The sequence below is a fragment of the Trachemys scripta genome, chromosome 2 (genome assembly GCF_013100865.1).
Source record: "Trachemys scripta elegans isolate TJP31775 chromosome 2, CAS_Tse_1.0, whole genome shotgun sequence".
Taxonomy (NCBI): Eukaryota; Metazoa; Chordata; order Testudines; family Emydidae; genus Trachemys; species Trachemys scripta.
Window position 1 is genome coordinate 132008599 of NC_048299.1, and position 12901 is coordinate 132021499.

Here is a 12901-nt window from a genome sequence, read left to right on the forward strand (position 1 = left end):
GACATGTCCGGCTGGGGGCGCAGGGTCCGGAGGCATAGGGGCTGCCCAAAGCCCGAGCGCTACCGGCTTCACGGTTTGCTGGGCAGCCTCCAGACCCTGCGCCCCCGGCTGGGGAAGCGCCGGCTGGGGGCGCAGGGTCTGGGGGCTGTCCGGCAAACCCTGAAGCCGGTAGCACTGGGGCAGCCCTTTCCCCCTGGCTGGGAGTGGAAGGGAGGAGGGGGCGGAGTTAGGGTGGGGAAGGGGCAGAGTTGGGGCGGGGCTAGGGGTGGGGAAATGGGCGGGGCCAGGGCCCGTGGAGGGTCCTCTTTTTTTATTTATGAGATATGGTAACCCTATTTAAGTATCTTCTTAGTTACAGCACTCATGCCAATGCCACACCAACTTTGCAAAGTTGCACTTGGCTTCTGAGGTTTACAGTAGTGTGTAAATTGCAACTGAAATGGGTAAATCTTAATTATATTCTTGCACTCCTCTAACTTGATTTTTTAAACAATCTGGAACTCAAAAAAGAAAGTCTGTTACCAAGTGGGGGTTTTAAAGTTCATTTTCAGCCTGGAGCAAGTTTTTATGGTTGAACAACAAATCTCCTATGCTTGACTCAATCTTAATAATAACGGTGCTGATTAAGACGCTATAACGTAGTCCTGTGCTATGTGCCCTGTGTGGCATAAGACCTTTTCCAGACCTCCTCTTCCATCTGCATCTTAGGGCTGAATCGTCTGGTACCTACTCTGGGTGTATGGCTTGAAATCTGGTGGGAATGTGGTGTTAGGCTGCACTGGGGCAGAGGAAGTGGTGGAAGCCTAGTGCAGGGACAGTGTGCATCTGAAGCACACCAGAGCCAAGCTCGGGGCAGCTGTTTATAGGAGCCTGGAGTTAGGGATTGTGGAGGTGAGGTGAGTGTGTGGCCAGTGTGGACACACAGGCACACACTAGCTTCACTAAGCCAAAACTCTGTGTAGTGCAGGAGGGCAAGAGGGTTCAGAAGGAGGCAAAGAGGGCGGCAGCTGCTACTCCCGTCCACAGGCTGTCGTGGTGGTTGTGCAGCTGCTTTGCATCTTGCCTTCACATTCCTCCCCTCCCCTGCAGTTCTCACAGGGTGACACTCTACTGGTTGGGTTTTGCTATGAGATGAGGGAGGAGTAAAATCTTGTGTGGAGTTCAGGTGAAAAAGGATGCAATTCTCCTGGCTGTTTGGAGCCAGAATCCTCACCACTGTTCCAATTTCAGTGGGCACCGAGGAAATGAGTTGTGAGGAAAGAGCAAGCTAGTTACTTAGCAGGAGAGCTCTGTTGGATTATGGCCTCTTGTTTTTGAACCAGGGTTTGTTAACTTGGCAGAAATAACCATTAAAAAAGATGATGGTCAGATATGACTAAAATTTATTATTCTGCATTGATGCATTTTTCAATGGGAAAGAGAGCATTTCCCCAGGGATAAGGGCTTTTTCTGGAATTGTTTTACTTCTGTACAACAACAACAAAACACCAAACCAACTTCTCACCAATGAAGACAGCCACACTCCCCATATGGGAGGATATAATCCAGTCCTGAGTGGAGCCTCAAAGGGACCGGATTATACAACAGTTACCCAACATTGGTGAGCACTCGCTTGCATGAGAAGTCCCATTGCCTAAGTGCTCATCAATGTAAAGGTTGCACCATCTAGTTTTTTTATAAGCTTTACTCCCATGGGAAGTCTTTACTCCCGCGTGTGAAACAGCCTCTGCTTCAGTGGGTCTACTATCCTTTCCTATCCAATTTTGCTCTAGCACTCTCTAGATCACTATGGTCCTGATTCAGGAAAGCACTAAATTGCTTTCCTGAAAGAGGATGGATTTAATCACGTATTAAGCATGGGCTTGTGTGTTTTCCCGAATAGGAGTGCTTTCCTGAATCTGGGCTTGTAAAAACAAGAAGTATCTCAGCTGCTGCCCTAATCCCCATGATGTTATCATCACTCCTTTTACATTAAAATGGAAGGGATAATATCATTAAATACCACAAACAGTAAGTCTTTTTCTATCTGTTAAAACTGCTTTATTCCTCTTTTTGTATATTGTAATTTTAAAAAATGGATACAAAGCTATCCTTTTCCTCTTTACTGTAGTACAGATGAACTGTATTGTCCTTTCCTCAATAATGTGAAGGGCAGTTACAGGTAAAGTTAAAACAACGTTTAGAGTCTGACTTAGATGCAAAAATCAAGACAACTGGCTGCCACTTTGCCCTTGGCTTGCTCCCTGTACTGATTCTTGCAGGTGACAGGTGCCCACGCAAGATGTACAGTTTGAATTTCATGTCCTCTTGCCCTCCTCAGAAATAAGCTCCTTACTGACTTGCTTCACAAGTACATTTACCAATCCCCTTAGGTGATTTTTGCGCATCGCTGGAAAAGTTGTAAAACCAGCTCTGACAGCTGCAAAGGTTCTACTGTATATGGAGCTTTCAGAGCAGTGCGGAGTCTCTCCTATATATTTCCCTAAATTTTGAAGCAATGCCCATGGTTTAAATCAACATTACTCTAATTCATGTGAATGGGTGTAATACTGTTAACATACTGCATGGCTGAGAGAACATGAAATGTGAAGCAAAACCTAGTTATGGCTTTGAATTTATTGCATTATTTGTAAACAGTGGTCTACGAGAAGGTAGGACCAATGTCAATGTAAATCAAAGTGATCTATAAATCTTTAGGTCCCTTAATAATGGGAGACGGTTTCAATTCTACCTATATTATCTTAATGGGCTCCTTTGGATTTACTAACATGCTGCTTTTTTGCTGAGATTTCACCTTGTAAGAACACAACACACAGGAACCATGTGGTACTTCCATTCACTTATTTTCAAGCCCTTTAGATGTGTTATGGAATGGATGGAACTGTTAAATGTAAATGCTACTATAGAAAGTCTCACTGAAATCAATGGGATTTTACAAGGTATCTTTGCCCTGGATTCCTTATGGGAAAACACATCAAGAATAATAACAAAGCTCTTCACAAATATTTATACTGGACCCCTGACAATTCAGCCAGCTTTACTTCTGGGTCTGTTATCCCCTTATTCCCCATACATAAGGTATCAGTGGGAGTAGGGTGACCAGACAGCAAGTGTGAAAAATCGGGACAGGGGGTGGGGAGGTAATAGGAGCCTATATAAGAAAAAGACCCAAAAATCGGGACTGTCCCTATAAAATCAGGACATCTGGTCACCCTAAGTGGGAGTTATACCAAGGGACATAGCAGTAACAGATGAGAGGCCTGCTGGACTATCTTGACCAATTTGGAATTGATCTTTACAGTATATTCCCTAGTACTTTGCCCAGTATACTTTTAACTGTTTCTTAGACTCCCATAAAATGGAATATCTATGTGTGCAATACTATTAAATGATTTGAGAATGCTAGGGGCATACATTCACAGAAAGGATGGAATCTCTGCAAAGGCCTGTTGTTTGAGATCAAGCTTTTTTCTCTGTGTTGTTGCCAAACAAAAACAAACAAACAAACAAAACGTGTGGGAGCTGCCTAAATACTGTCCTTAGACTCATATTAGCAACAGCCATGGAATTTCTTCTGCAGAAAAGGACCTAGGGGTTACAATGGACGAGAAGCTGGATATGAGTCGACAGTGTGCTCTTGTTGCCAAGAAGGCTAACTGCATTTTGGGCTGTATAAGTAGGGGCATTGCCAGCAGATTGAGGGACGTGATCATTCCCCTCTATTCGACATTGGTGAGGCCTCATCTGGAGTACTGTGTCCAGTTTTGGGCCCCACACTACAAGAAGGATGTAGAAAAATTGGAAAGAGTCCAGCAGAGGGCAACAAAAATGATTAGGGGGCTGGAGTACATGACTTATGAGGACAGGCAGAAGGAACTGGGATTGTTTAGTCTGCAGAAGAGAAAAATGAGGGGGGATTTGTTAGCTACTTTCAACTACCTGAAAGGGGGTTCCAAAGAGGATGGATCTAGACTGTTCTCAGAGGTAGCAGATGACAGAACAAGGAGTAATGGTCTCAAGTTGCAGTGGGGGAGGTTTAGATTGGATATTAGGAAAATCTTTTTCACTAGGAGAGTGGTAAAGCACTGGAGTGGGTTACCTAGGGAGGTGGTGGAGGTTTTTAAGGTCAGGCTTGACAAAGCCCTGGCTGGGATGATTTAGTTGGGGATTGGTCCTGCTTTGGGCAGGGGCTTGGACTAGATGACCTCCTGAGGTCCCTTCCAACCCTGATATTCTATGGTTCTATGATTCTAATTAAAGAGGACAACCATCTAGTAAGATTATGTTACCTTATTTTTTCCAAGCTGCCATTCAGTGCTAGTACTGTCATACCGATGAAGGAGGACGGCACACTTCCCTTTTAAATCTTCAGGCACAGTCAAGTTTCTCATTAGGACTTTATACCTGGCCCCCACCACAAGAAAAAAAAATTACTTATCTCTTAATTTGACAATAGATTTTCCCCCTCCCCATCCCCCCTCCATTTAATAAGGTTTCGAATCCCCTTAGTTAAGAGCATGAGCTCAATATCCAGGATTTATGTTTGTTTCATACAATTGTCCCACCGCATGTTTACCTTTTATAAAAATCTTGAAATTGCCTTCTCACTGGAAAGCCAGCCCTTCGTATCCTCACTGTCTCCAGCATCCCAGAATAATGTAGCTGGTTAAGCACCACAGTCTGGTCGAAATGGTCTGGCATCTAAAACAAACGGATTTTTAAAATTAAAATAACTTTCTTAACAATAACGGATATTAACATGGTCTCTATCAAATTTGTAATGTGAGATCTTGGGAAAATAAATGAAAAGTTATACATACAAATCAGAGAAGCATGGAGCCAAGTCAGAGCTCCTACATCCAAAATACCTTACACTGGAGGTATAGTTTCTACATACATGAACATTTCAGGGCATATAAAATATCTCTTCTGAATGAAACAAACTAAAAGGATAATTACACAATGTAATCTCCTTATGCAGCACTGCAACCCCTGTTTAACCCAATCAGCCATCTCTTTTCATTTCACTTGTATTTGGTAACTAGACATTGCTCTCAATAATGAAACAGTGGAAAGGACCAAGGAATTGCTAAATTAATAGCTACAAGCTTGAAAAATAAATAAACCCCTTAATCTGCATTCCCTGGAGATAATCAATCCTGCTTCTGTGTCAAATGTCAGTGACACAAACATAGGGATGGAGACCAATTAGAATAGCTAAGGAATAGGTTTGTGTGTGTTTTGTTTTCTTAATTTTGTAACAATGATAAACACTTCATTTCCTATTTAAAATTGATGATGAAAAGTTTGTCAGTCTCTTCCCTCTTCTGATTAGTCGTATATTTCATTACTATTATTTCATACTGGTCATGTATTGGCTACCAATGTAAAGCAGCAGACAGGTCATTTTATTGTGTGTATGTGGTAGAAAGCATTTCTTTACCTAGCAAATTTAGCCACAACATTCTGTTTCTTTAGCTTTATGTTTAGCTATTTTAACATCCTTTTTTATTTAGAAAAGAGATGCACCAGATAAGTTATAAACCCAATCATTCACATATTAAAGTCTAAAAGTTAACATAGGTGGTGCTTCTTATTTAGGATTCATGGGTACTTTTTTGCCATATCTTGCTTTTTGACCAGATGCTGCAGTGGAAGAATCAAATTCTCCCCTAAATTACATCCATAAAAAATCCACTGAAGTCAGTGTAAGGTGGCAATCCTGCAAGTCACTGAGCACTCTAACCCTAATCCTGAAAAGTACATACGTATGTACTTAACTACATAAGGTGAGTAATTCCATTGAGTTCAGTGGGGCTACTCACTTGCTTACGGTAAACCACTTTCTTTGCTGGTACAGGCCATCTACCTGAGTAAGCCTTGAGTGCACAATATGGCACATATGGCTAATGGGTTATATAGGGCCTGATCCAGCTCCTACTGCAGTCAATGGACATCAGTGGGAGTGATGTGACACTGGTTCAAAATGCTTTTTCCATTACTTGTCAAACAGTGAACTTTAATGACGCTTTATTTATCACAAGTAATTTTAAGAAAACACAACCTCACAATAATTATTTTAGAACTGCACAACTTCATTGAATTAAATATCTTCGGTTGCTGCCAGTCACAATTAAACTAATTTATTAGTTTTATGTTCTATTTACTAGACGTTTAAAACAAAGCAAAATATGTACAGAAAGGAACTTCAAAAATATTAGTGTATTAATTTCAACCCTCCCCCCCAAAAAAGCAATCAACATTTAAAACAAAGATGTTAACACCACAACAATCTTCCTTTCATTCATTTCTCTCTCATAGCAATATTTTATAGTTTATCTCCGTGTGCAGTAAAACATTTCTGAACCAAGCTGCTTAGTCCAAATAGCTCTATAAAGTTCAGTAACACTCACCATTTTACAGACATCGCAAGTACATTTCAGCCTCTTCTTTGGCACAGAGGCCAAAATCCATATGGAAAACAACTGCCACACTGACCTTTTCCCCACAGCTAAAGACAGTGAACAGTAATGAACACCATTCCTGTGCTTTAAAAAGTGCTCGGTCACCATGGCAACCCCTCCCATTCTCGGGATAATTAGTGTGGTGTGGCTGCAGGATTTGATAAAGGGTTAGAGGGAGAGCCCTGGGCCAGTAAGAAATTCAGCCACTAAAATTTACTTCTCTCACTGCACTGAGATTGGATATCTGTATCCCAGATGCTGATTTACCTAAGGGGAGGTGAAGAAGCTATAAAAATTGCCTGTCACACCTGACATTACTTTAATAATTTATTCCTCTTACTAGTGTAGTTACTGTTTCAAGGAATTCCACCATTATGCAAGACTGGTTTCAGCAATACACTTTGAATAGCCATTGCCTGCTGTGTTACGTGTGTCTGCCCCATGGCAGTGGATACAAATTTCACACTACCTGGGCCTATAGAGGCAGTGAACTTTATTGTCCTGCGGGAGAGCTGCTGGCTATTCTGCTCTCAGGAACATAAGCAGCAATATTGGCTTTGACAACGCAAGAAGCTGTTTGGGGTGCTCGGAGACTGCGGTCAGGGGGGAGAGATTGCAGAGAGCCAGGAGATAAGACATTTAAGCATATCCACCGTTTTACAGTTAGAAGTAAAACAACTAAAAGAAACACTAATTCAGGCCTAAGCACAATACCATAACATGCAGCATATACACAGAAAAGTATCATTTTATGAGTCCTAATCTTATTAACTATCCAGCAGACTCATTCAAAGCTTATTTAAATAAAGAAAGCACAGAAACCTTATGATGTAATAATAAATATACAGTATCTTACACTTACTATTAATTATTAGCACTTAGGAGCCCTGGTCATGGACCCTGACCCCCGTGGAAGGCACCGTACACAGACCAATAACTGATGGTAGGTAGCTCATTTCCTTCTTTATCTAACAGAACTTTACAAACTATGGTCCCAAACTTGCAAACACTTATGCCTGAGATCAATGTGACTACTCATGTCCTTAAAGTTAATTGTGTGTGTTTGTGGAACTGGAGGCTAAATAGTGTATATACACTACTATTAAAATGCAGCCACTTCTGAGACTGAAAATGGCAGCCAACCGTAACCTGAACTACAGAAGTATTCTCACTCTAGCACAGAGTGTCTATTTCATGCACTGTGCTAGATCTGATTTCGCCTACACTAGTCTACACCAGTAGAGTACTTCCAATTTAAATCAGTGTAATGTGAGGGCAGATTTGGCCCTGGAATCCGGTAGACTAGAGCGAGAGAGAAACTTCTTTGATTGCTCCTGCTTTCAAAGCAGTTTACTTTATAAAAACACATGTAAAGAGTGAATTTTATAAAGTATTTTAAAGTGAGCAGAACCACAACTTATCTCTTCTAAAACACTGTATTGAACATATACTGTATCCTGATGTAAAAATTAATAACATACTAAAAATAAAACTATCCTAAAATAACATCAATGTTCTAGCAAACTCAGAAAAGCACAGAGATTCAACGGAAAGCTCTCAGAGTCCCTTACTGTAATATGATCAACATAAAATCTAGTCCATTTCCAAAATGAGTTAAAATTGTTTCAGGTTCTGTACCGGCTCTGAATGCCTGTGCATTTTCCTTTCTTCCTTTTTAATAATCTTGTTTCCCCCTCTCCCCATGGACAAACAAAAGAGGGAAATGACAACTATCCAGGAGAAACTGTGAAAATTGCTTGACAAAAAGCACTGACAAATGCGCAAAATAAACTGAAGCAAATGTTTTTTTCTCTCTCATCTTTTTCATTTACAGGAATCTTAAATATTATTTGTAACGAGAATATTCGAAGTTTCTGAAGGAGGGCAATTTTTATTTTTAAACCGAGTATCCCTTTAACTTGACTTATTGGCACTTATTCAATGCTGCACACAAGATCCTCTATCAAATATTTGCTCCATCAGCAGACAGTCTGTGTTGGAAAAATAAATAACGCATCAGTGATCAGAATAAGCTGTGCTGTGGGCTACTCTGACAGAGGATCACATGAAGCTGCACTAACAGGCAAAATATTTTAATGGAAATACTCCATATTTACACTGGTGTAACTGTAATAGAATCTCACCTCAGCCACGTTTAGGGCAGCGAGGTAACCTTAACTTGGAATTTTCCTGATTTTAATGGTTGCAAGTAAGAACCATTCTGCTTGATGCTGTGTTTTTGTTGTTGTTCTCCTTCTCCTCCTCTTTGGAAATGCAACTTGCAATTTATCAGTTTGTGATGTCCACAGATTAAATTTGTGCCAGAGGGCACTAAAGTCAGGGCTTTAATATGACCTGAAGTCCATGCAGGCAAGACTCTGGCTCCCTAAGATGCTAAATGCCTACTCTGATCTGTCCTGAGCCTCCTAAAAGTGCAAAGCTTGTGCCTGAGATTATCATCAGGAAAAGCCCTTAGGGCAGACATTAATACCTTGATGTTTTTTTCACGAGTTAGTTTTTTAGTTTGTAAATTGGGGGGGGGGGCTAGAATTTAGAGGGGGGGGATACACATAAAAAGATGCAATTTTCTTACTGTGCCAATCATTGGTTAAACCTCAACTAAAATAGTAGTAGGAGTAGTTTGGATTTAGTCTCCATTTCAAAAGATAATTACAACTGCCCTGGAAAACTTGCCTTGTAAGTGTAAGGCAGTCATGGCCCTGCCAAGCTAAACAATCAAACTGATTTTGGCTAGATAGAAAGAACTTCACAGCACAGAGACGTTATAAAAAATAACTAGTTCCTCATTTCTAGATTGCCTAAGAAAATTCAGGTAGAACTATCTCAGGCAAAGAAGAAATAAATGGAATAGGCTGACAAGCAAGTCCACTGAAACAAATAGTATAAATGAGTTTAAGAGACAGCCAGATATATATAGAGAGAGAGATCAAAGGACTTAACTGAAGGGATGTGGCAAGCTACATTTCATTTGCAAATTTGACACCATCAGATCAGGATTAAACAAAGACTGTGAATGGCTAGCCAACTACAGAAGCAGTTTCTCCTCCCTTGGTGTTCACACTTCAACTGCTAGCAGAGCACACCTCACCCTCCCTGACTGAACTAACTTCGTTATCTCCAGACTGATTTATACCTGCCTCTGGAGATTTCCATTACTTGCATCTGAAGAAGTGAGGTTCTTACCCACAAAAGCTTATGCTCCCAATACTTCTGTTAGTCTTAAAGGTGCCATAGGACCCTCTGTTGCATTTAAAAATGAGAAGTCTTTCCCTGTTTGTAAACACTTTACATCAAAAGCAAGGAAATATTGGCAATATTGTATCTTGAAAGAGACACACTTGATTAAAAGAGCTCATTTGTTCCTTATTTGTTTTATAGTGGATTTTGTACTAATGCACAAGTCTAAAGCTTATTGATTTCTATTCCAGGGGTCGGCAACGTTTGGCCAGTTTTATTTACCTGCTGACACAGCAGGTTCAGCCGATCGCGGCCCCCACTGGCCGCGGTTCGCCGTCCCGGGCCAATAGGGGCGGCGAGAAGCCGCGGCCAGCACATCGCTCGCCCGCGCCGCTTCTCGCCACCCCCTTTGGCCCGGGACGGCGAACCGCGGCCAGTGGGGGCCGCGATCGGCCGAACTTGCCGCGTCAGCAGGTAAATAAAACTGGCCCGGCCCGCCACGGTGCTTACCCTGGCGAGCTGCGTGCCGAACATTGCCGACCCCTGTTCTATTCAAAGACAAATTAATTTGGCTCCCTGAAGGGATTTATTACACAAGGTCTTTGTAGTTGGGTCCCTGTGCTCCTCCAAAATGCATGCTTGTTCAAAATGCAAGGCTGTCAAGAAATTTAAAAAATTAATCGCAATTAATCACACTGTTAAACAATAATAGAATATCATTTATTTAAATATGTTTAGATATTTTCTACATTTTCAAACATATTGATTTCAATTACAACACTCAATACAAAGTATACAGTGCTCACTTTATATTTATTTTTATTACAAATATTTGCTTTGTAAAAAACAAAAAATTGTATTTTTCAATTCACCTAATACAAGCACTGTAGTGCAATCTCTTTATCAAGAAGGTTGAACTTACAAATGTAGAATTATGTACAAAAAATAACTGCATTCAAAAATAAAACAATGTAAAACTTTAGAGCCTACAAGTTCACTCAGTCCTACTTCTTGTTCAGGCAATCGCTAAGAGAAACAAGTTTGTTTACATTTATGGGAGATAATGCTGCTGGCTTCTTATTTACAATGTCATCTGAAAGTGGGAACAGGCATTTGCATGACACTTTTGTAGCCAACACTGCAAGGTGCCAGATATGCTAAACTTTTGTATGCCCCTTCATGCTTCGGCCATCGTTCCAGAGGACATGCTTCCATGCTGATGGCACTCATTAAAAAAATAATAATAATGTGTTAATTAAATTTTGACTGAACTCTTTGGGGGAGAATTCTATGTCTCCTGCTCTATTTTACCAACATTCTGCCATATATTTCATGTTATAGCAGTCTCAGATGATGACCCAGCACATGTTGTTCATTTTAAGAACACTTTCACTACAGATTTGACAAAATGCAAAGAAAGTACCAATGTGAGATTTCTAAAGATAGCTACAGCACTTGACCCAGGTTTTAAGAATCTGAAGTGCCTTCCAAAATCTGAGAGGGACAAGGTGTAGAGCATGCTTTCAGAAGTCTTAAAAGAGCAACACTCTGATGCAGAAACTACAGAACCTGAACCACCAAAAAAGAAAATCAACCTTCTGCTGGTGGCATCTGACTCAGATGATGAAAGTGAACATGCGTCGGTCTGCACAGCTTTGGATCATTATCAAGCATGTCCTCTGGAATGGTAGTTGAAGCTTGAAAGGACATATGAATCTTTAGCGCATCTGACACAAATATCTTGTGACGCTGGCTACAACAGTGCCATGGGAATGTCTGTTCTCACTTTCAGGTGACACTGTAAACAAGAAGCAGCCGCATTATCTCCTGCAAATTGTAACCAACCTTGTTTCTCTTAGTGATTGGCTTACCAAGAAGTAGGACTGAGTGGGCTTGTCGGCTCTAAAATTTTACATTGTTTTATTTTTGAATGCAGTTACGCAACAAAAAAAAAATCTACATTTGTAAGTTGCACTTTCAAGATAAAGAGATTGCATTATGGTACTTGTATGAGATGAACTGAAAAATACTATTTCTTTTGTTTATTGTTTACAGTGCAAATATCTGTAATAAAAATAATATAAAGCGAGTACTGTACACTTTGTATTCTGTGTTGTAATTGAAATCAATATATTTGAAAATGTAGAAAAACATCCAAAAATATTTAACACATTTTGATTGGTATTCTATTGTTTAACAGTGCGATTAAAACTGATTAATCACAATTAATTTTTTAAATTAATTGCATGAGTTAATTGTGATTAATCCACAGTCCTACTTGTTTTTTCTATATGAATTTGATGAGCAAATTTAATTCCACATATGAATCCAGCCAGGGTGATATTTTTCTTATAAAAATATCTGTCAGCATTAAAAAAAAAAAAAAAAGATACAAATCGTTGCATATTGTTATATTAAGTGATCCTTATCTTTATGCTACTCTATAATCCTTTACCCCCCTCATGTCCAGTATCCAATCCAAATAGTAGATTGGGTAGCAGGCAAATGCACAGGGAGCTACATTGTAAAGCCAGTGTGGTCCAGTAGCTAGGAATCAGGAGAGCTAGGTTCTGTTCCCTGCTGAGATGATATGTGACCCTGGGCAAGTCACTTCCCCACTTCCCCCTGCCCATTCTCCCCATCTTACATTGGTCTTGTCTATTTAAATTATAAACTCTTTGGGGGCAGGGACTGTCTTTGTATGTATGCACAGTGGGGCTCCAATCTCAGTCAGAGTCTAGAATGCCAGGCAGATAAATCCTTCTTCCAGGCTGCAGGGCTACTCTGGGGAAGTTACTCCAGCCCCATGTGGCCCCTGAAAAGACTGGAAGGCCACATGCATTCCTCTCCCTCAGACCATCTGTGTTCCTTTAGAAACCTGCTCTGTCCCACCCCATCCTTCTGTACAGTAGAACCACATTGTTTTTAAGTTTTTGCCCGCAGAGGTTAAATTACCAGGGCAAGTCACACAGGTGTAAGTCTTATTTTGCACTGATGCAGCACTTCTATGTTAGGTGTTTGCACTAGTCTAGCTACATTGCTCCAAATCTCCCTCAGGTACACAGGCCACAAGGAGTGAAATCTGAGCATTCTTTTCAGTTTCTATGGCACTGCAATGTCCACAGAGTTAATTCTCAATGCATATGAGAATAAAAGGTGAATGTTTTATAAGGTAAGAGAGTAAATAAATTTAGACAGTGTCTTAGGTGGCATGGAGGGCTCAATTCTATTTACAGCTG

General features: G+C 40.6%; 1 protein-coding gene across 2 annotated transcripts in view; it reads right to left on the reverse strand.

Moving 5' to 3' along the window:
- The window catches only part of MYO10 (myosin X), a 249818-nt gene that overhangs the window by 40277 nt on the left and 196640 nt on the right, over positions 1-12901 (reverse strand). For both annotated transcript variants that reach the window (XM_034761574.1, XM_034761575.1), the window contains exons 20-21: positions 4577-4701; positions 4290-4404 (exon numbers count right to left, since the gene is read on the reverse strand). In XM_034761574.1, coding sequence (XP_034617465.1) covers positions 4290-4404; positions 4577-4701 — 240 coding nt within the window. The remainder of the gene's footprint in view (positions 1-4289; positions 4405-4576; positions 4702-12901) is intronic.